This window comes from Meriones unguiculatus, chromosome 15 (genome assembly GCF_030254825.1).
Source record: "Meriones unguiculatus strain TT.TT164.6M chromosome 15, Bangor_MerUng_6.1, whole genome shotgun sequence".
Taxonomy (NCBI): Eukaryota; Metazoa; Chordata; class Mammalia; order Rodentia; family Muridae; genus Meriones; species Meriones unguiculatus.
In genome coordinates, this window is record NC_083362.1 from 72419976 (window position 1) to 72443337 (window position 23362).

The 23362-nt window shown below is 51.3% G+C and overlaps 2 protein-coding genes across 2 annotated transcripts; both read right to left on the reverse strand.

Moving 5' to 3' along the window:
• Nucleotides 1-635: 635 nt before the first annotated feature.
• On the reverse strand, nt 636-3869 carry LOC110543023 (alkaline phosphatase, germ cell type-like). Its single transcript, XM_021629476.2, has 11 exons — nt 3803-3869; nt 3600-3716; nt 3372-3487; nt 3033-3207; nt 2784-2956; nt 2418-2552; nt 2253-2325; nt 1972-2106; nt 1695-1886; nt 1461-1577; nt 636-1385 (listed from the first exon to the last, which is right to left on the reverse strand). Exons 1-11 carry the CDS (start codon nt 3867-3869, stop codon nt 1093-1095), a joined length of 1593 nt encoding a protein of 530 aa, XP_021485151.1. The 3' UTR covers nt 636-1092.
• A 5785-nt stretch (nt 3870-9654) lies between these two features.
• LOC110543026 (intestinal-type alkaline phosphatase 1-like) lies at nt 9655-13330 on the reverse strand. The gene is made up of 11 exons (XM_060368785.1): nt 13162-13330; nt 12959-13075; nt 12731-12846; nt 12373-12547; nt 12081-12253; nt 11707-11841; nt 11540-11612; nt 11281-11415; nt 11006-11197; nt 10619-10729; nt 9655-10528 (listed from the first exon to the last, which is right to left on the reverse strand). Exons 1-11 carry the CDS (start codon nt 13229-13231, stop codon nt 10185-10187), a joined length of 1641 nt encoding a protein of 546 aa, XP_060224768.1. The 5' UTR covers nt 13232-13330; the 3' UTR covers nt 9655-10184.
• Between the last annotated feature and the right edge of the window lie 10032 nt (nt 13331-23362).

Genomic DNA, 23362 nt, shown 5'->3' on the forward strand with positions numbered 1-23362 from the left:
GCCTTCCTCTGGGCCTGCCGCCTCTGCTCTTCCTGCAGCAGTGGCTCCAGGGCCTCAAGTATAAGCAACCAAGACACCCGAGGCACTGGCCCAACAGAGACTCTGCCTGCTGTGACAGTGGACTACAATGAGTTCAGGGAGGTCACACACTTGAGCCAGAGTGGCATCTGGGCAGCCCAGTGGAGCTTGCTGTCTCTGCTCTGGACCGGAAGGACACAGAATGTGCTCACTTGGTGGTGTCTGCCACCTGAGCCTGCCCTGGGCTGGTGCTCAGGTGCCTGATCCCAGCCCAGGGAGCAAGGGACCCTGAGCGCAGGGCTGGTCGGGAGTATAAGGCCTTCATGTTCCTCCTTCCTACTGGCCATCATGGGGTGGACAGGTGCCAGGGCCTTCGTGTGCAGAGGCTGGCTGCAGCACCATTCCAGCCCTGGCACACCTGTCCTTGGCATGCTCAGGGGACTGGTCCTCTGCTGCCACCCAACCACTTGTGTTAGTGGGCCCACCTTCAGGCCCACCCTTCCCGCTGCTTTAGACAAACAGGTACTACTGACATAGTTTAACAGTTGCTTTTATTGTCCCCAGGAGAATGAAAAGCGCAGCCAGACACACCTATAATCCCCAATTTGGGGAAACTGAGGTAAGATGGTGGACTGAGTTCTCAAAAACTGAAGGGGGAAACAGTGGGTTGGGGAGGAAGCCAAGTGCTGCTACCACCCTTAGATGCTATAGACGCTGGGGGGTAGGAACAAGGCGCTCTCTTCTTTTTCGCTCTCGTGCTGGGCCTCTTCAAGGAGCCTGGGTAGAGCTAGGTGGCCTAATAAGGGTCGGTGGATGGCTGTCAAAGGTTTTCATGGTTCAAGGTGCAACAGAAGCCGGTAAGTCTGGCAATGGGGTCGTCCAGTGCCGGTGACAATCTGCAAAACCGGAAGTGCCTTAACATCCTGAGGTCTGCTGGAGCTTAAGGTGAGGCTGCAGGATTGAGATCAGAAACCTGAAGTGGGCATGGGAGAGGAGCGGTTGGGAGTCCAGAAAACAGTACTGTCAGGAGACACTGGAGCCAGCGGCGGGACGCTGCGGTGGCGTCCAGTGAGCCTAGATAGTCAGTTCAGCTGCCGCCACCAGTGTGAACACCATCCCTGCCATCAGGAGCAGCAGGGTGGAGGTCTGGGTCGCCGCAATGCTGTGGCCGGCAGGGGGCGCCAGGCCGCAGTCGGTGTAGGGCTCCAGGCAGCCCGCGAAGGCCATGACGTGCGCGATGTAGTTCTGCTCCTGCACCCCGTGCACCAGGTGCGCCTGCGGGCCGCGCGCGAAGATGGCCACGTCCTCCCCGCCGTGGGTCTCGCTGTCCAAGGGCACAGCCGCCTGCTGCCGGTACAAGGGGTGGCCTGCAAAGAGGGGGTGTTCAGGGCGGGTCCTCCGCCCCGGCCCCTGCCCCACGCGGACAACCCCACTGAACTTACTGCTCTCTTCTTCGGTAACGTCAGCCCGGACGCCGTCGTGGAGCCTGTAGCCGGGACCATTGCCATATAGGATTGAGGTAAAGGATTTGCCGTCCTGAGCCTTGAAGGGAGCCAGCCCTGCAGAGAGAGGGGGTGACACGTTCTCAAACGGAGGGCTGCTTCTGCATGCCTTCACCTTTGCCAACAGATCCCCACAAGACAGCAATTATCTGCCTCTGCCCGCCCCACGCCTACCAAAGACGGAGCTCCCCCTGTGTGTGTAGCCACCATAAGTGAAGACGTGGGAATGGTCAGCGGTGACGAGGATCATTGTGTCCTGCTCACTGGTGAGCCTGTCCGCCTTGTCGATGGCAGAGTCAAACACGACAGCCTCGGTCAGTGCGCGGTAGGCTACAGATTCATGGTGGCCATGGTCGATGCGGCCCCCTGAGGAAACCAGTGATGGAGAGATGCTTGAGCCTGCGCTGGACCCGTTCCCCCACCCCCACCCCCGCCAGGCACAGCCGCTCACCTTCCACAAAGAGATAGAAGCCTCGGGGGTTCCTGCTCAGCATGCGGATGGCCACCTCTGTCATCTCCACCAGGGAAGGGTCTTCGGTAGGGTTTCGGTAGATGTCGTATGTCATGAAGTCAGGCTCAAAGAGGCCTGAAGAGAAAGAAAATTCATCATCAACACCAGACCAGGTAGCACTGACATCACCACACGCAGTCTCTCTGTGTCTCTCTCCCTCTCTCTCACACTCGCACAATTTCCTAATGAAGGGTTCCAGGGGAAGAAATGGGAGTTATTACCCATGAGATGTGTCACAGAAGGATCCAGGGACATCCGAATGAGCTGCGAGCGGTTCCAGACATACTGGGCTCCCTGCAGGGACACAGCCAACCTGCTAAGGACGCACTTTGAAATGTACAGCCCTCACTGATTTCCTCTGCCCTCCGCCCTGGCGCCCCCAGTACCTGGTGCTTTGCCAGCCACTCTTGAACTAGGTTGCGGCCATCTAGCCTGGTTCCACCCTGGCCAGGGTTAGCTGGATATTCCTGGTCCGGCGTCCCCTTGGGAAACATGAACTTGCGGCCACCACCAAGGATCACCTATGATCAGAGGTGAGCTTGGGACCTGACCGATATGATCCTCTGTTCCCTCCAGGCAGTACGTGGTCCCAGCAAGTTTGAGGAGAGGAACTCCCTGGGCCACACCTTCTCCATCCAACCCCTCCCACTGCTCAGATACCCTGCAGGATTCAGAGCTCAGACTGTGAGCTACATAGACTTCAGCTGAGTGACACCTCGCCCCAGCCCTACCCCCTCACTGTTGGAGCTCACATCAATATCCATGTTGGAGATGAGCTGTGTAGAGATGTCCTTGCAGCCCTCCTGCAACGCCGAGGCAGGCATTTCCGCATCCGAGTACCAATTACGGTTCACCGTGTGTGCGTAGGTGGCGGCTGGGGAGGCGTGCTGCACCGACGTGGTGGTCACCACCCCCACAGACTTTCCTGCAGAAGAAGTCAGGCGAGTCACCCGGGACCCCAGGCCTTCCCACATCCCGAAGCCCTGCCCCCACCCACCTACCTGCTTTCTTGGCGCGCTGCATCACCGAGATGACCTCATTGCCCCACGTTGAGTTGCACTCGTTAAAGCGCGCAGCTGCGCTCAAGCCAATGACCTTGAAGTTGGTTTTGACCCCGGAGAGCATGGCTGTGGCTGTGGCCGAGCTGTCTGGGATCTGCATGTCTGTGTTGTATGTCTGGGGAGACACTCTCAGCTCAACTCGACTGGTCTACATTAGTCCTTGTCTCTTCCTGGGACTCCCCCCCCCCCCCCGGCCTGGTCTGTATCCTTCCCCAACTGCCCTCCTGTTGTACCAGCTTTTGCCACCCCTTTTGGGGACTTGCATGTCTCCAAGCTTACCTTGGACAGAGCCATATGTGGGAGGCGGTCCATGGCCAGGGGTGTCTCAGGTCCTAGATGACCGTCCATTTGTCCCTTTAGGATCCGGGTAGCTGTCACTGTGGACACTCCCATCCCTGAAGGAGCAGACACAACCTGGTCGGGACTGAACCCCGGAACTGCCTGGACCCATCAGTGACCTTGGTGCCTGAATCGAAAGGGCCCAGGGTGACCAGGCCTCACACTCACCATCCCCCAGGAAGATGATGAGGTTCTTGGCGGATGTCTGAATGGGCTGCAGCTTCTTGGCAGCATCCAGGGCCTCGGCTGCCTTTTGGTTCCAGAAGGCCGGGTTCTCCTCCTCCACTGGCCAAGGGGGAGGAACAGAGTCAAGGTAAAAGTGATGGCCCGTGCGTGTGAAAGGAGCAAGGGCCTGAAAGGAGCTGCCTTACCTGGGATGACGACGCTGAGGGATAGCTGTAGCCTGAGGCCCAGCAGCAGCAAGCACGCTCCCCACATGGCTGTGTGTGGCAGTTGTGAGGATGGCGGAATGAGGATCTTCAGTACCACGGTACTAGCAGAGGCTCTGACACCAGGAGGCTCTGAGCCTCCTCTTAAATAGGGGAAGGCTCAGAGTCCCTCCCTAATCCTCAGGCTCTACCCTAGCCCCACCCTCTCCCATAAACTGAAGCTTGTTTGTCTGTAAGAAAGAGGCAGGTTGTGGGAGTCCAGGCCAACTTCCTGAACCTGGAATTAAGGGAGGGTCCCATCATCTTGCCCAGAAGTGGGAGGTGGGGACAGCTACTGTCTTGAGTATAGAGTCATCTCACGCTGCACTGGTCATCAACCCTCTGCTTGCTCTGTCTCGTGGGCATCCAACACTTTCTGTTCCTGTGAGCTTTGGCCCCAGTTGCCTCTCCCCTGGACTCAGAACAGGTAAGATTTCCAGGAGTATTAACCAGGAGGAACATTGAATTGGAAAGATGGGGTCCCATAGAGCCCTGTTTGTATCACAGATAATTTTTTTGTTTTTTGAGACAGGGTTTCTCCATGTAGCCTTGGCTGTCCTGGATTCATTTTTGTAGACCAGGCTGGCTTCGACCTCACTGAGATCCACCTGCCTCTGCCTTCCTGAGTGCTGGTATTATAGGTGTGTGCCACCACGCCCGGCTCTCACAGCTACTTTTGAGTGTGTTTGAACACAAACTGGAGTGGAAACTGTGCAGGGCCTGGGTCTTCCCCAGGAACAGGCGGGTTTTGCTCTTGATGTAGAGAGACCCAGGGCCAGTGATCCGCACAGACCCAGGGCACATCTGTAGGTATAGCCTAGAGCAAAGACCTGGTTGTTCCCTCTGGCCTGAGGAAAAGTATTTCTGTGATGCAGTGATCTTGAATCAGAGCAGTATGATTTGAGAAGAATGGAAAGCCTGGGCCCATATCCTGTATGGGTTCAATTTTATCCCCAGTGGCCAGTTGGTGTGAGGTCAAGCCATATGCCTATGGATGGATTAGGGACCAGAGAAACATGATCCAGCTAGGTGTGGTAGCTCAAGGCTGCAAGCCAGGTCTTCTGATCCATGGCAGGAAGATTGAAGGCTAGCCTGTGCTATATAGCAAGAATATTGGCTCAAAACCAACCAGCCAGAGAGTGTGGTGCATGTTTTTAATCATAGCTTTCTGGAGGCAGAGGCAGAACTCCATCAGGCCAGCATAGTCTACCTAATTTCAGGGCAACCAAAGGTACACAGAGAAATGCAGAGGGATTTAAATTCAGAACATGGCTGCTCTGGCAAGAGATGACATCCAAAGATCTAGATCTGTCTGATCCAGCTGGAATACAAACAGGCCTTTAATCCAGGAGACAGAGGCAAGCAGATCTGAGTTCAAGGCTAGCCTGGTATAGAGCAAGTATCAGGTAAAAAAAAAAAAAAAGCTTTGATCCAGGCATGGTGGTACACTCCTTTAATCCTAAGTAATGAAGGTAAAGTTAGTTTGTAGAAGAAAGCATCCATGTTTGAAAGCGGTGTCTAACTGAGTGTTAGAAGGGGTAACCAGATAAAGATTTGACAGAATAGAATACGCCCAAATCTCACGAGAAGAGAGGGGAGAGGGAAGCTACTTAAGGGGCAGTGTAGAAAAAGAGAAGGCAAGTTTTACTGAGACAGTAAGAGAGAGCTAGGTGGTTGCAGACAGAGAACTCATGTGAAGACCAAATGAGCTAGAGGATGCTAGCAAATTGCTAGAGTTAGTTTGAGGTCAAGCAGAGCAATTTAGAGGCCAAAAGAAAAGCCAGATTGAATAAGTCAGCTGGGAGAAGAATTTGAGCCAGAAGAGTGAGTTGAACCATCCAGCCCAGAGCTCAGTAAGAACAAGAAAGGGTGAGCTTATTAAGCAGTAATTCTCAGAGGCTATAAACATTCTAGGCCTAGGTTAGATTGTACAGAGGCTGGAAGCTTCCAGAACTAGGCCTACCTTATCGGACAGGGACAATAATCTTCTGAGATAACAATTTATGCAGGGGAATAAAAGTGCTTTTATAGAGAAACCCTGTCTTGAAAACCAGCAATGAAAGCTGGGCTGTGGTGGTGCATGCCTTTAATTCCAGCACTTCAGAGGCAGAAGCAGGCGTCTCTGTGAGTTCCAGGCCAGCATGGTCTGCAAATCCAGTTCCAGGACAGCCAGGGCTACACTTGAGATATGGAGGCACACCTAACATTGAGGGCACATGCCTTTAATGCCAGCACTCAGTAGGCTGAGACTGGCACATTTCTGTGTGTTCAAGGCCAAAATGGTCTACAAAGCATGTTCGAGGGACGGTAACGTAGAGAAGCCCTTTCACCAAAACTAAAACAGAAAGAGGCAGAGGCAGGAGAATCAAGAGTTCAAGGTAATTTTTTACTATATTAAAAGATTTACAGAACAAAAACAAAACGAATAATCAAAAGAGGGTAAGGCAGATTAGTCGCTAGTATGTGAAATCCCAGCGGTGGGGAGGTGGAGGCAAAGGATCACGCTGGGAGGCCAGCCCGGGATGACTGGCAGATGCTGTCTTAGCCTCAGGTGGGTTTGATTTGATTTGGGGATCTTGATATTTTGAGGCAGGGCCTCACGTAGCCCAGCCCAGACCGCAGACCAGGCATGGCAGTACACACTGTGACCTCAGCCCTCGGTAGATGGAGGCAGGAGGATTCGGAATTCAGTCAAGGTCATCCTTATCTACATAGTGAGCTCCAGTTCAGTCTGGAATAAACAAATAAAATGCCTGGGGCTGCAGCTCAGTTGGTCGAATGCTTGTCTAGAATGCCTGAAGCCCAGGGTTTGGTCCTCAGTGCCACATAAACTTGTTATAGGGATGCCTGTCATCTCAAGCCTCAGGAGTTGGTAGGATCAAAAGTTCAAGATGAAGCCAAGTGTGGTGGCACACGCCTTTAATCTCAGCACTTGGAAGGCAGAGGCAGGCAGATTTTTAAGTCCAGCCTGGTATACAAAGCAAGTTCAGGACAGTCAAGGCTACACAGAGAAACCCCGCCTAGAAAAACAACCAAATAAAAAAAAAGTTGAAGGCGAGGAAAGTCTGGACTACCATAGACCCTGGCTCAAAAGATCAAAACTGGAAACCAAACTAAACAAATAAAAACTCACCAATGAACATATACTGTGAAAATTGTTTTAATTTTCTTCTACTTTTGAGTAGCCTTTGCCTGGGGCTGGTGCGCACCAGGACTGATAGAATTTACTCGGGGTGGCGGTGGGGTGCGGGGACTATCAGAGTCTGTCTCTTCTCTGTGAGGGAGCAGGTATGGCTCCTGACTGCTTCTGCCACCTCAGATCTCACCAGGACAGCTAAGAGCTTGGTGACAGCCCTTGACACTCAGGGAACGCCTGGCAGGGCCTGGGGATAGATGTGGATCACCAGAAGTCCCAGCATGCACAGGGGGTACTGTGAGACGCGGGACACCCCTTCCTTCAGGCAGGCACCCCAGGCACTCTCTACCTTCCTGTCACAGGAGCCTCCCCCAGGAACAAGCTGAACCAGTGTGGTCATCTTGCCTCCTGCTGACAAAAGACTGTTTCATTTTGCCTCTTTCTCCGGGTGTCTTGGGCAGCAGCACTCATGGTAATGAGGGTCCCGAACCCACAGAACTGGCGGGGGTCTAGGAGGAAGGTATGAAGTACCCGGGCACTGGGGTGGCTACATGTCACCTCAGCCCCCACTCAGCCAGTGACCCTCTCATCACGCATGCTATGGCATCTCTCTTCTCAGGCCAAGTCTGCTCGCGCATTTAGGAAGCCGGGCCAAAGGCTAAGCCGTTCCCATGGTTGAGAAACCTTCCTAACTGAAGTGTCTCCGAGGCCAGCGCTGCTCCGCTGAGCAGTTAGATTCAGTGTGTTCTGCCTGTGGGCGGACCAAAAGGGACGCTCACCACCCAGCATGGGGCCTGGCCATCCGCAGGGTCACAGGCTCAGCCAGGGGTTCTGTGAAGATTCTGCATCTCACAGAAAGAGTGAAGCTCATGAAAGATGAGGGAGCCCCTTAACTGCTGCTGCGGGTTCTGAACCCTCAGGCCAGTGGCATTGGCTGGAGAGGCTGTGAGCCTCAGCCAGCCGCCCAGTGAGGCTCAGGACTTAGCATGGCTGTGTGCTTTTTCGCTGTTGGGATGGACCACACAGACCCTTCCCACTGTATGCTAGTGTGACTGTTATCCCTGAGAACTCCCCAGATTTTGGGAATCCAGGAGGTGGCTTGGTACTGGGAGGGGAGCCATGTTGGGGCGGGGAGGTCAATCATTTTCCTGGAGTAATCACAGGTTTTAGTCAAGCCTTGGAACCTTACTGTCTACAGCGTGGGTGAGGAGGTCAGAGGGAGAGGCAGTAGCCCTGTGGAGATGGTGCTACTTAGGAATTTCATGTGCCCTTACATCTAAGATCAGGGTCCCACCTCTCCCTCCCTGGGGCTCAGGAAGAACCTCTGTCCCTGTGCAGAAGTGGAGACCACAGAGAGCCCACAGGTGGATCTTTGGCTAGCTGATACAAGCAGCAGGAGCTGAGGGCTGCTAGGGCGAGGGCTGGGTCAGGAACATGGCGTGCAGATAAGGACTGGGTCAGCCTCTCTCCACCCCAGATCTCCATGTCAAAGAGTATTGTCATCATCTCCATGTACAACGCAGTGACTCTGAAGTAGCTGCAGATCATCTCTCATATGAGGGGCATCCAGATCTAGTGGACAGACAATATGAGGAAGGTCCTGGAACGTTGGGTCATCCTCTCAGGTATGTTCGAGATTATCCGTGTCCCTGGACACCCATATGCTTCTTTGTTTCCTGCCCTTGGCCCCATAGCCACAGTGGAAGCCACTGTTGGAGCCGATCTTCCAGAAGGCCTTCTCTGAGGATGGGGAGGTGGTGCTAGCTCTGAAGTGCCTGCAGCGCGTGTCCCAGCTCATCTTCCGCACCCCAACCTGAGGCTACTCCAGCATTCCCAGGCTTCTTGCCTTGGGCCCTTCACCAGCATCCTAGAGCTGTCCGTTTGTGATCTTTGCATTTTCTGTCTCTGCTAAAGCCTTACTGCAGGAGGCGGTGGGAGCCCTGGAAACCAGATCCCCTGGTCACATGGTCACTGCTGCCCTGTGGGAGCCTGGGAAGGCTGGGGTCCTCCTGAGCTGCCCTTGCCTGAGATGGCCAACTGGAGAGTCTGGATGTTATCTAGAGCAGGTGTGACCACAGCTCTCTGCCCTGACCGCCTTGCAGAGAGCTGACTCGTGTCTCTGCCTGTCTTTCGAAGGTTGGGGCCTGAGAGGTGGAGGGCAGTGATGAGTCCCAGGAACTGGTATCAAGACTGCCTGGGCCAGGCCGACTGCCACTCTCACCTGCTAGCGGCTCTGGGAATAGGACAGATGTTGAACTCTGCTGGCCTCCACCTGGATGGGGAGACCCTTGGTTCTCTGCAGCTTCCAAGTCCAGGCTCAGCTTGGGCTTTTGCCATCACTTGGGCCCTGGCTGCTCTCACCAGACCTCTTTGTCCTTCCAAGCCCCAACCCTCCAACCCCTCGCCCTTCCTCTCCAGCCAGCTGAGTGACAGAGCCTTATGGAAGGGCCGAGCTGTGTGCCCAAGCTGTCTGGTCCTCTAGAGACCGACACTTTTGATCAGAAGGCAGAGCCTGGAGGCTATGACTCACTCCACTTTATCAGCTCTCCACTCCTCAGATGGCCTCTCTGTGACCTAATCTCCACTACACACCGGCCCCTGCGCCCTGCACCCCAGGCATCCAGCGTCGTTCTTACTAGAAAGTGCTGCAGGCGATGCCTTATATAGCAGTCACTTTTATTGTTGTTATGTCTCTTCAGGGACTGGAGACCCCAAGGTTAGGAAGTATTCTTTGTGAGGTATCTGTATGCAGCCTGAGATGGACAAAGCTGGAGGTCAGGTTGCTTTGGCTTGCTTGCTGAGACCCACAGTCTCCTGGACTTCTGCTTAGTTTCCCGTTCATGGAAAGAGCATGAGGACAAGCCAAGACCCAAAAAGCTAAGTTACATGGGCCCCTGTGAAGGGTGATGGTGTGATGAGTCGTGGCAGCCCTGGACTGCAGCCTTCCGGGTACCATTTGGTACCTCCCACTCCAGAGACAGCAGAGGCCCAGAGTTATAAAGCAACTATAAGGCTGTGGGCCGAGCTGATGTCTCAATGTGTGGATAAGAGACTACCAAGTCGGGGTGCAAAAAATCAGCGATGAAAACCTTGGGTGGAGAACTGTGAACAGGGGGCTGACACGGCAGGGGAGATTATGAATGGCGGTGACAGGACTCCGAGGAGGGACCCTGAACGGGGACCTGGCCATCAGGACGCCACCGTGACTGCCCCTGCTAGCAGCAGAATGCTGATTACTAGCTTCAGGGACAGCAGGACAGTGGCCTGGCCAGCTGCACTGTTTGTCACTTCATCCCTGGTGGTGGAGTGGCCTGGGGTGACGGCGCCGCTCTGGTCCGCAGGGGGCGCCAGGCCGCAGTCGGTGTAGGGCTCCAGGCAGCCCGCGAAGGCCATGACGTGCGCGATGTAGTTCTGCTCGTGCACCCCGTGCACCAGGTGCGCCTGCGGGCCGCGCGCGAAGATGGCCACGTCCTCCCCGCCGTGGGTCTCTGATGAGAGGGGTACAGCCGCCTGCTGCCGGTACTTGGGGTCACCTAGGGAGACGGGGTGTTCAGGGGAGCAGTGGCCATCTGCCTCAGTCTCTTCTTCCAGCATCCCCAGCTAGGCAACGCTGTGGCACTTACCACTCAAAGATTCGTTGACATCGGGACGGTTGCCTAGTACGTAGCCCGGGCCATTGCCATAGAGAATGGAGGTGTAGGCTTTGCCATCTTGAGCCAAGAGTGGGGCCAGACCTGCATGGAGGAAGGAGACATCTTGTCCTCAGACTGATTATTGCTTTTGGAGTACAAGTGAGTATGAGTGAGCTCATTTTGCTTGCTCAGTGGTTAAAATCTCGCAGATCCCTACAAAGCTCTTTATGCCACTTTGACAGATGAGGAAACTGAGGTCCAGTGATATCTGTCCCTGAGACAGACAGACAGATACATAGACAGACAGACAGAGAGATAGATAGATAGACAGATAGACAGACCTGAGGCGACACCGCCTGACACTGCCCCTTGGCCTACCAAAGATGGAGCTCCCCCTATGTGTGTAGCCACCAAAAGCGAAGACGTGGGAATGGTCAGCGGTGACAAGGATCATTGTGTCCTGCTCACTGGTGAGCTTGTCCGCCTTGTCGATGGCAGAGTCAAACATGACAGCCTCGGTCAGTGCCAAGTGAGCTATGCCCTCGTGGTGGCCTTGGTCAATACGACCCCCTGCAGGAAGACAGTGGTGTGGGTGATGCTTTCTTTTGCTCCGCACCCCTTTCCCCCCCCATCTGCCAGGCACAACCGCTCACCTTCCACAAAGAGGTAGAAGCCTCGGGGGTTCCTGCTCAGCAGGCGCACGGCCACTTCTGTCATCTCCACCAGGGAAGGGTCTGCTGACACGTTTCGATAGATGTCGTATTTCATTTCCGTCGGCTCAAAGAGGCCTGGGGGTGGGGGGTGCAGGAATTCATGGTGAGCACCATGGAAGTGGGAGGTGGCTGGTTCGTGGTGCACATAGAGGCTCCAATGGAGGCCATCTGAGAGGCGCTAGGGCAGCACGAGGCTTACCCATGAGGTGAGTCACTGTTGAGTCCTGGGATGCCTGGATGAGCTGCGGGAGGTTCCAAACATACTTGGCCCCCTGCAGAGACACAGCCAGTCTCAGCACACAGCCCCCTGGAGGCACAGTACTGCCCTGGGCCCTGCCTTGGCCCTTGCCCTGGAACCCTCATTACCGGGTAGTTGGCAAGCCACTCCTTCACCAGGTCCCGGTTATCCAGCCTGGTCCCAGCCTGGTTAGGGTCCTCACTGTATTCGGGGTCTGGAGTCCCCTTGGGAAACATGAACTTGCGGCCTCCACCGAGGATCACCTTTGGTCAGAGGACCAGCACAGGCAGACTTAGGGCCTTGTGAGCTCCCTTTCCCCACCCTCCTGAAAGATAGCCGCTGTGTCCCTGCCATGTCTGCGTGATACGATTCTCCCGACTGTGCACACCCTCCCTTAAATGTACTCCCGAGGATCTGGAGTTCAAGCTGTTTGTGCCTGGGACTATGGCCAGTCCAAGGTTCACCCCTCCATTCAACCCTCCCGCTGGCTCCTGGCACTCACATCGATGTCCATGTTGGAAATGAGTTGGGCGGCGATGTCCTTGCAGCCCTCCCGCACTGCATCAGCAGGCATTTCTGCATCCGAGTACCAGTTGCGGTTCACGGTGTGCGCGTAGGTGCCCGCTGGAGAGGCGTGCTGCACCCTGGTGGTGGTCACCACCCCCACAGACTTCCCTGGCGGGATAGAAGATCACTGAGTGATCCAGGTCTGCCTTAGCTCCCAAGCCCAGCACCAACCTGCCTGCCTTCTTTGCCCCGGGCCCGCCCCATCCCCGGGCCTGGCCCCAGCTCACCTGCTTTCTTTGCCCGATACATGACCGAGAAGACCTCGTTGCCAAATGTGGTGTTGCACTGGCTGACTCGCGCAGCTGCGCTCACGCCGATGGTCTTGTAGTTGGCCTTGACCCCGCAGAGGTAGGCGGTGGCTGTGCCTGCACTGTCTGGGACCTGTCTGTCCACGTTGTATGTCTGGGGACAGAGATACTCTGAGCTGTGTGCTACTGATAGACTTTAGTCCCTGCTTCCTGGGATGCGTCCACCGTCCTGGTTGTAAGCCTAGACTCCAGTTCTCCGGGGTTCATCCTCCAGCCGTCTCCAATGCTCCCTCCACGCCCATCTCCCATATCCCAGGAGCTGTGTTCCAGCACCCACCTTGGACAGAGCCATGTATGGGAAGCGGTCCATGGCTAGTGGTGTCTCAGGTCCTAGATGACCTTTCATCTGTCCGTTTAGGATCCTGGTGGCTGTCACTGTGGGCACCCCCATCCCTAAAGGAACAGAACCTGGTCAGGCCTGAGCTCCCAGGCCTTCCTGGTCCCTCAGTGGCCTCAGGTGCCTGGAGCACAGGGGCCCAGGGGTGGCCCTGTCTTGGGTACTCACCATCTCCCAGGAAGATGATGAGGTTCTTGGCGGATGTCTGAATGGGCTGCAGCTTCTTGGCAGCATCCAGGGCCTCCTTTGCCTTTTGGTTCCAGAAGGCCGGGTTCTCCTCCTCCACTGGCCAAGAGGAAATAGACCCAGGTTAGTCCAAGTGGAGGTGGCAGGTTAGTCCTTCTATGGGAGTCAGAAAGGAGCCCTCTTACCTGGGATGACACCAAAGGACAGATGTATCCTGAGACCCAAAAACAACAGCAGCACCCAGTCCACCTGCATGGTTGGGACTACTGCTGAGATGCCCAGCTAGGAAACCAAGGTACCAGCTACAGCTTAGCCTGCCTGGACTCAACTCAGAGAAGGACTTTGTTCTTGGCTGTAAAGGGTCTGTGTCCCTCCCCTAGAAGCAAAATCACCCTGGCCCCACCTCTGCCCTGTGAACTAAAGTCTGGCTCTCGGGGTGTGGCTAGGTCAGGGATCCTGTGTCTCCTACAGGTAGGATGGGAGGCTAGGGGCAGCTGATCCTGGAAGAGAAACTTGTGCTGTGTGCTGCTGGGGCCACCCTTTACTCAATGGCTGTCTTGTCAGGGGTTCCTCACACTTCCTGAAAGACAGCTGGAGCTGGGCTCTGCTCTGGGTGATGAAAGTAACTGGGATTCCAGGCAGCCAATCTAAGCAGCCAAGACCTGTGTTTAGTCCCCTGCATCCAGGAGACCCACTGCTGAGGAGAAGGAAGCCTAAACACCCTACCCTACAACTGTCTTCTCAGTAGCCTTGCCTGAAGCAGGTGGCACCCCCAGGATGTGGCCCCAAGGTGACTGCTATGTGATGGCACTGCCTAAAGGGGTGCCCTTGTCAGTGCCTTCGGTTACTGCTGGTGTGTCTTTTATGTGCATACAACTTGTGACTGGAGCAGCAGGCTGGGGTGAGACTGCTCTCTTGGACCAGATATGGTACTGGCTGGATTTTTTCAGAGTGGCCCCCAAGGTTGTGCAGGTAAGATTGACTCCTGTCCCCTGGGGCAGGTAGATGGGGCCTGAGGGTGAGTGTTTTATCCACGGGCACTGGGCACACCCAAGCAGCCTCTGATAAGGAGGAAGAGGCAGGTTCATAAGTACATCTGCAACTTAGCAATTCCACTTCTGAGTGAAACCCAAAGGGATTAAAACGGGGACTCCCCAAGCTGCTTGCAGCAGCGTGTGGCCGTAATCCCAGTTCTGGGGAGTCAAAAACAGGACTAAGTTTGAGGATAGCCTGGACTAACTTAGGAAGACCCAGTCTCAAATAAACAACAAAATTAGAAGGTGTTAATTGTGACATAGAAGTGGAGGAGGCACTGGGAGTGAGAGGAAGCAGGGGAGGAGGAAGTGAGGTGGAAGAAAGGGAAGTGAGAAACTGTAAAACAGATGCCTAAAAACACGCCATCTCAAAACCTCTTTGTAAATTAATAAAAATTTAAGAGCAGGGTCAGTGGCTGGAGAGGAGGTTCAGAGGTTAAGAGTCTTTACTGTCCTTGCAGAGGGCCCAAGTTTGGTTCCCAGAATCGGGGTCAGGTGACCCACAACTTCCTGTAGCTTCTGGTCTCTACAGGCACTGAATTCATTTGCACAGGCCACGCATGGACACATTCACATAATTACAAATAAAACGAGATATTAAAATGCTAAAGAAAACACATAAACAAGCAGGGTCTCAGACAGACTTCTGGCCTAAGACTGACAAGCCGCCTGACTCACGGTGGCCAAGGAGGTGCAGCAAGTGCTAGGGTTTGGATCTGGCTGCTACGTGTCCCGCCACGGCCCAGGGGTCACAAGCTCGGTCCTCATGTGAGGCTGTGCCGGTGCGTGAAAAGGAGTGGATGGTGGCTGCGTCACCGATGCTGCTCTCTGGGGATTACTGTAGTTCTCCGGGGACCCAGAAGGACGCTGCATGGTGGCTTGTGATGAAAGAGCGGGACCAGCGCCCTCTTTTTCTGGGCCCCTGCTTGCCCTCTGAGTCTCCTCACTATGGCACTGTCCTGCCGCTTGCCTATGACATCACCAAGGGGCTCTTAGCAAAGTAAGGCTGAGGTCAGGGCCTCAGATCCTTGAGCCACGTAACCCTCTTTGTTAAACGCTACCCCGCCTCCAGGAATTTTCTTCTGTCGGTGGAGAAGACGCTTGTTATACCAAGCATTTTAGATGGATGAACGGCTAAACAAAATGTGCTCCACACACACAAAAGATGTCATCGACCTTAAAGAAGGGGGGGATATGATCCAAATACATTATACACATGTATGAAAATGTCATGATGAAACCCATTATAATGTACGGTTAACATATGTCAACAAAAACCAAACAAAAATAGCACCAGAAAGGAAAACAGGTGTGCGTTGCGCACAGCTGTAATCCAGCACTCATGAGCGTAAGGCGGGAGTTAGGTGGGTTGCGGGTTAGGCACACCCCATCCTCTTAGAACAACGCATCGAGCAACCTCAGAACCCCTTGACACCCCCTCCTGTGCTGGGCTGCACGTGCTCCCATCTTTGAACAATAATATGTTTCCTGTCACTGGTAACAATCAAATTCAGACAGTTTCTACTCAAGTGTCTGTCTAGCTATGAAAAGCAGAAGGGCTGGTTTGGTCTGAATGGGTCCGGCTCCATGTACAGTAAAAGGAAACTATGTCCCCAAGCAAAGTTTTAGAAAGACTCCATATTTACTGTGTTGTGTCTATGAATAACTGGGTGTGCACGTGATTAAAGTCAAATGCACCGTGGGAAGGGACATGGGTAGCAGGAAAAAAATGAATGTATAACCTAACACACCAATCCGAATAAGGAACCACCCAAACTACACCCCTTAGTAATTGTGGTGGTTTTAAATGAAAATGGCCCCACAGGCTCACAGGGAGTGGCAGTATTAGGAGGTGTGGCCTTGGAGGAAGTGTGTCACCGAGGGCAGGCTTTGAGGTTGCAGAAGCTCAAGCCATGCCCAAACTCACTCACTTTCCTCCCCCTTCTCTCTTTCTCTCTCTCTCTCTCTCTCTCTCTCTCTCTCTCTCTCTCTCTCTCTCTCTCTCCCGGGATCAAGATGTAGGACTCTCAGCTCCTTCTCCAGCACCGTGTCTGCCTGCGTGCCACCATGCTTCCCACTATGATGCTAATGGACTAGACCTCCGAACTGTAAGCAGCCCTGATTAAATGTTTTCCTTTGTGAGACTGGCTGTGGGCATGATGTCTCTAGAGCAACAGAGACCTTACTAAGACATGACCAACTCCTCTTTCTTTGGAATTCCATAAGGAGCCCCAACAAAATCAGGCCACGGAGTACCCTTACTCAGGAAGCCCAGGCTATCCCTCTTCAATCTACACTCATTTCACTTTGAACAAAGTTATCCTGCTCCTTGGGCAAAACCAGTGAGTTAATTATTTTCAGTTTTTTGGATAAGAGGCCCAGACCCACGCACAGCCAACAGTGCTGTACAAGTCTATTTATAGGAGGCTTCCAGGAAGTCAGGTTCTTACAGACAACTGAAACCCCAGTGAATGCGTAGAGGCAGGATCAGGTGTTTAAGGTCATCCTACCTTGCAGTCAGTTAAAGCAAGTCTAATATACCCGAAATCCTGCCAAAAATGAAGACCCATTTGGACATAGTAGCACACAACTTTAAACCCAGGGCTCAGGAGGCAGAGGTAGGCAGATCTCTGTGAGTTCAAGGCCAGCCTGGTCTATATAACAAGTTCCAGGCCTGTAACGGATACATGGTGAGATCCTGTCTTAAATAAAATAAAGTATAAAATTAAAAGTTAGAAGGTAAATTTTATATCGTGCATGTCTTTAGACACATTAGATGCATTTCAAGGATTAAAGGGAAAGAAAAGAGCCTTCCTTGAGTCCTCCTCCCCAGCGACATATGCCTTCTTCCACCCAGGCCCCCTCACTGTCCAAGCCACAGGCCTAATTCTCAAGCCTCCTCTCACCCTCACTTGCCCCACAGTGCCCTTCATGCCCCTGCCTTCCCTCGGGCAGAGCTTTCCGGAACCTTCTCCTCTCTACCTCAGTTCTGTGCCTGCTGATTCTGAATCACAGAAGCAAGACCTAGGGGGAGTCCTCAGTGTCCACTAATCACCGCCACAGGGCCGGGATATCGTTCAATGGCAGAGCGCTTGTGTAAGCATGAACAGCCCAGGTTCAGCCGCCAGAACTGAAAACAAATATTTAATTACCCCCCTAGCTGCCACCTGGAATGTCGTATTATCAAGCTGTGTTTGGGTGGTTCTATTGTTCTTCAGACACTTGTCAAGAAATATTACAGAGCCTAGGGGTGTAGCAGCATAGCAGTTGACAGAGCGACTGTCGCCAAGCATAATGGCTCATAACTGTAACCTTAGCACTCGAGATGCTGAGGAGGAATTACCATGAATTCTAGAGCAGCCTAGGAGGCTGGGGAGATATTTCAATTTAGGGTCCATGAGTGGTATACTGAAGCCCTGGGTTGGGTCCTCAGCACTAGAAAATAATTGGCAAATGTTCATTACAGATGCTGCTGTTGCGTAGTTTGCTCCTTTAGTTACAGTGGGGTCAGAGTGACTGTGCTTCCTGTCTCTTAAGCATTCTTTGTGTTGGGAAAGGAAAATTCTTGACTAAAGGTCGGAGATGACTAGCTACTGGGCAGGCCTTAATTAATTAGTTTTATATCAGGCTATAGATTAAAGGTTCAGGACACCACAGTCAGCCTTCAGCTAGGAAGCCTTTGATGAAAGTTTCGACATTACTATAGAGCCACCTGCCAGTTTTTACATTTGTATTATTATTTGTGTGTGTGTGTGTGTGTGTGTGTGTGTGATATAGTTGATACGAAACCCTCTCCTGGCCTTCATAGGCATTCATACACATAAAAAATAATTTAAAAAAAGAGATGATATGAGAGAATTCTGTACATTTCGTCTGGTTTCCCCTGTGACTCCATCCATAAACAAGGCTCCTGTTTCCCCAGTTTGGCAGGAGTATTTGTGTAGAAGTTTGAGACCCTATTAACCCTGATCACTTACACAACTGCCTGTGTACAGCTACCCAGCTGTCTCTCTGCTCAAGCTCTCACCCAGCTCCAAGCCCTCCGTACTGCTGTGCAAGCTCCCTCCCCTTCCTGCTCCGGGTCTTCTGTCCCTTACCTCAGAGAGCCAATATTCGGAGCCACTATCTTCAGAATCTGCTGCTTCAGGCACATTATGGCCACACACCTGACTTTCAGGACTAGGGTGTTTCTTTCTACCATGTGGGTCTTCTGTTAAACTCAGGTGTGTCAAGTTTGGCCACAAACACTTTTACCCCTTGAGCCATCCCTCCAGCCCATGTGTTGTTTTTAATTTTTTGATTTTTTTGTCCTTTGAGACAAGACTGTCTCACTCTGTAGCCCATGATGACCTATGTAGCCTAGGCTGACCTTGAACTCTTGATAGTCCTCCAGCCTAGCCACCACGATTAGAGCAAGGAAGAGGGTTTTTGTTGTTGTTGTTGTTGTTTTCTTTTCCTTTCCTTTCTCTTCCTTTTCTTTTCTCTCTCTCTCTCTCTCTCTCTCTCTCTCTCTCGACTGGGTTTCTCTGTGTGCTCTTGGCTATCCTGAACTCAATTTGTCAAACGGGCTGACCTCATACTCACAGAGATCTGCCTGCCTTTTCCTCCCAGAGTGCTGGGATTACAGGTGTGCGCCAGCACATCCAGCTCCTTGTTTCATTTGTTTGGTTTGGTTTAAGTATTTATTTATTTATTTATTTATTTATTTTCTGAGACAGGGTTTCTCTGTGTAGCCTTGGCTGTCCTGAACTCACTTTGTAGGCCAGGCTAGCCTCGAACTCACAGAGATCCACCTGCCTCTGCCTCCCAGAGTGCTATTATAATGGGCATGTGCCACTGTACCTGGCTTAGGAATGAGGTTTTTTAAACTGAAGATGTGAAGTAGCAGTATTAATATTATAATAACTTCAAGTTAGCTCACTGTGGTGGCGTTAATTATGGCCCTCAGGAGGCAGAGGCAGCTAGATCTCTGTGAGTTCAAAACCAGTTTGGTCTACATAGTGAGTTCCAGGCCATGCAATTTTCTCAATAATAATAATAATAATAATAATAATAATAATAAACAACTTTAATTAGCATAAATGATTTTTGAAATATGAACCCAGACCTAAATAACTCTGGCAAACTGTGAGATGCTGGTCACACAGGCATTTGGCCCATTCTCTTAGCTTATGCAACTGGGTCTCAGTTACATCTGAGGAATTTATCCAGGGACAACATGGAGTCTTAGCAATGGACACTACCTTATGGCACTAACAGACACTCAGAAAGGTCTTTATCCAGCTTTACTCTGCAGAGAGAATTTAATGAGCATTGTTGGCAGCCACAGTCCTTGAAGTAGAATCTGGAAAGGCACCAAAGTGACAGATAAACCTCTAATTATGTCTACTGGCCACATCAGAGTCCAAAGGATCTGACAAATGGATCAAAGCCAGAGTCCCAGTGTCCACCAGGCTGATTTCATCTGACCACTCCCTCTATTACCTGCGGCACTTTACATTTGGAGAGGTTGACTTGAGTCCCTCCATTTTGATTGTGACACTGTCACACCCGAATTTGTTGTTGCCACTATTTGGTTGCTGTTGTTAGCTATTTTGACAGGTGTGTAACAGAAGGTATCTCTCATCTCTTCTGTAGTCATGCTGTCATCCTCCCCAACAATCAGCCCGGCTTTCCTGGAAGTCTTCTTCAGGTGCTAGGTGGAACTGGATAGCAGGCATACACTACCTGTCACCTGCAGTGATCAAAGAATGCTTCATCAACAAGGTCTATGGACACAATCCAGTCACATGGGGCCACCTGGGCTTCCGCCTATACCTCCATGCTGAGTCAGAAGACTAGTGACAGTCCTGCTATGGGGGCCCAGGGACTGCACGACAGCAGCCGTTCTGCTGTGGACTCAGGGAGGTAGCTCCATTCTTCCACAAGTGGGTAATCCTTCCACGGGGGTCTGATAGGTAGATGCTGGGTACCAGTTAAGCAGTGGGATGGGGGACGGTAGAACTAATCCTATCCAGAATGGCAGTGAAGCTCCCATTCCTGTGGAGTATGTCCCATCTCCGGCCAGGCCTGCCCATGCACTTCTGTGACCAGGGAGGAGCTAGGCTCGGCCTGCCTGACTGAGAGGCCTTCAGAAAGGTCTGTCAAGGGCAGCCAACTGGATACACTGTATTGTCTGGTTGTGGATGAGCATGAAGCAGTGCTCAGGGCGACAGAAGCTGGGCCATCTGCAGGCTTTGCGCAATACCCCATGAAATTCCCAGGAGCCATTTAACATAATTGTTAAGAACAAGAAAATGAGGCGAATATAAATGGGACACGCAGTTGATAAATGTAATTGTTGTGTTAGTGGGGTCAGAGGCTCACCACTCACAGGCCACCGTTCAGTTGGTAGGAAGGAATCAGGCTTATTCAGGGGTTGTCAGTCTTGAGAAGAGGGAGGGGCTATTGTCTTAACTTGAGGACTCAGGAGCACACAGAGCTTTTGCCGTGGTCCTCAACCTTCCTAATGCTGCGACCCTTTAATACAGTTCCGCATGTCATGTTGACCTCTGACCACAAAATTATTTTGTCGCTACTTCATAACTATAATTTTGCTACTGTTATGGATCATAATGTAAATATCTGATATGTGATCTCCCAAAGGGGTCGTGACCCATACAGCTTTATAGGAGGGGAAAGCAGAACAGGAAGGCTGCATTCTGAAGAGTCTTCTTCATCTAGGGCATGAGCCTCTTTTTTACTCCCCAGTTGGAACATTGAGGCAGACCTCAGTTTCTTGCAACTAGTTCCCATATTTTATTTTTATTTTATTTTATTTTATTTTCCTTTTTTCTTCTCTTCTCTTCTCTTCTCTTCTCTTCTCTTCTCTTCTCTTCTCTTCTCTTCTCTTCTCTTCTCTTCCTTCCTTCCTTCCTTCCTTCCTTTCTTTCTTTCTTTCTTTCTTTCTTTCTTTCTTTCTGAAACAAAGTAACCTCTGTATCCCAGGCTGACACGGAACACAATGTGGCCTTAAACTTGCAGCAACTCCTCCTGCCTCAGTTTCCCAAGTGCTGGGGTTACAGGCGTGCACCACCACTCCCAGGCAGTTACAGTCTTCACCATCTGGGTAGGGCTTTTCATCAGCAAAGCATTAGGAGGGATGAAAGGGCCAGGGGAGGAGGCGGGAAGGGTACCCCTGTACATGTTTAGTTTCAAAACATTTTCAGGGCATCAGTGGTGGTGGGTGGTTAAGAGAGAATACAGCTCTTGCAGAGGACCAGCATTCACATCAGAAGGCTCACAGCTCATTGTAAGTGCAGCTCCAAGGAATCTAACACCCTCTTATGGCCTTTTTGGGCACCTGCATGCAGAGAAATTTTAATCCAGCACCGTGGCTGCTCTGGCTAGAATACAGACATGCCCTTAATCCCAGGAGACAAAAGCAAGCAGATCTCTGAGTTCTATCTAGTCAGTGCTGTTCGGGCAGTTCAGCTGAGAGTGTTGAGAGGCAGTTCAGTTCATGGAATTCAGAGGCAGTTTTTACCGAGAGAGTTTTACAGGGAACAAACTAGACACAGGTGAAGACAGAGCAAGCCAGAGCATGAAAAGGAGCCAGAAGATTAGAACAAATTGCTAGAGTTAGTTTGAGGCCAAGCAGAGCAATTCAGGGAGAAACTGAGAGAAGCCATATTGAATTAGTCAGGTTGGAGAGGAGTTTGAGCCCAAACAGCTGAGTTGAACTGAAGGCGCCAGAGTTCAGACAGAGCTAGAAAGCACAAGTTTATTCCGCACTAAATCTCAGAGGCCGAAAACCTTCTAGGCCTATACAAGGTTTGTGTGGAAGCTAGAAGCTTCCAGGACTAGGCCAGGGTTAGCAGAGAGAGGCAGTAAGTCTCTGAGATGACAATTTAATCAGGAGAATAAAAGTTTCTTTAACACCTGCACTCACAAATGTACATAACACACACACATAGACACACACAATTAAAAATAAAATAAGTCTTAAAAAAAAATCCAAAACTAGGGCTGATGGAGATGCCTGCAATCCCAGTATTCAGAATGCTGAGGCAGGAGGATGATGAGTTTTATCTCAAAAAAATAAATATATTTTTTTAGTAACTTGAAATCCTTAAGGTCATGTTACACTGAATTAAGTCATATTAATTAGATATGTAGGCCATTTCTAAATAATTAAATTCCTAGCCAGACATCCTGATGTGCATCTGTTGTCCTAAAACTCAAGAAGCTGAGACAGAAGACCTTCCTTGAGTTTGAGGTCTTGTCTTGAAAATAAAGAAAATAAAATTCTGAAGTTCAATTATTAAGCTTAAGTTCAAGATTGATACCCTTTTTACTGAATTTCTTTGTGTGTGTAGCCATGCGTGCATGCCTTTGGGCCACAGGGTCTGTTCGGAGCCCAGAGAATATGATGAAGGTGTGGGTTCTTTCCACCTCATGGATCTCAGAGATCAACCTCAGTTCATTGGCCTCAGAAGTTTCTTTACCTGCTGAGCGATCTCTCTGGCACCAGTATTTTTATATAACATTAAAAACAGACCAATATGTTTTGTTCTGTTAGAAAACTCATTCTGGGCCAGGCAGCAGTGGTACCCACCTGTAATCCTAGCACTTGGGAGGCAGAAGCAGGTGGATTTCTATGAGTTCCGGGCCAGCCTGGTCTACAAAGCAAATCCAAGACAGCCAAAGCTACACAGAGAAACCCTGTCTCAAACAAACAAACAAACAAACAAACAAACAAACAGAAAACTCATTTTGTTTCCACATTTGAAAATTGTGTTCTAGACAAGCATGGAGGTACATGTGTAAAACTGCAGCATTTGGGAGACAGAGACAGGAGGGTTGCTGCATTTGAGACCAGCCTGATCTAGTTAGTGAGTTTCAAACCCATTCAAAGAAAGGAAAGGAATGAAGAGGGGAGAGGGATTTCCTTTTTTTTTAAGATTTATTCCAGCCCTCCTCCTCCATCACCTCATCTTCCCTGTCTTAAATACCTTTCTCTCCACCATCCCTACATCTTTAATCCCTGTCAGCTGGTTGCTTGCTCCGCCTCTTGACCTAGGATTAACTTTTCTTAATTCTGTTTACAGAAAACTCTTGGATTAAAGGTGTATGTTAGGGCTAAGCCACATCAAACAAGAAACAGGTTTTTACAGCTCACAATCTTGGGGTACACAATGAGATCCAGCATCCTGAAATAATAAATTTATGTAATTATTTGGTTGGTTGGTTGGTTGGCTGGCTGGTTTTCGGAGACAGGGTTTCTCTGTGTGGCCTTGGCTTTCCTGGAATTCTTTTTGTAGAGCAGGCCGGCCTTGAACTCACTTGAGATCCAAGTGGCCTTCCAAGGGGG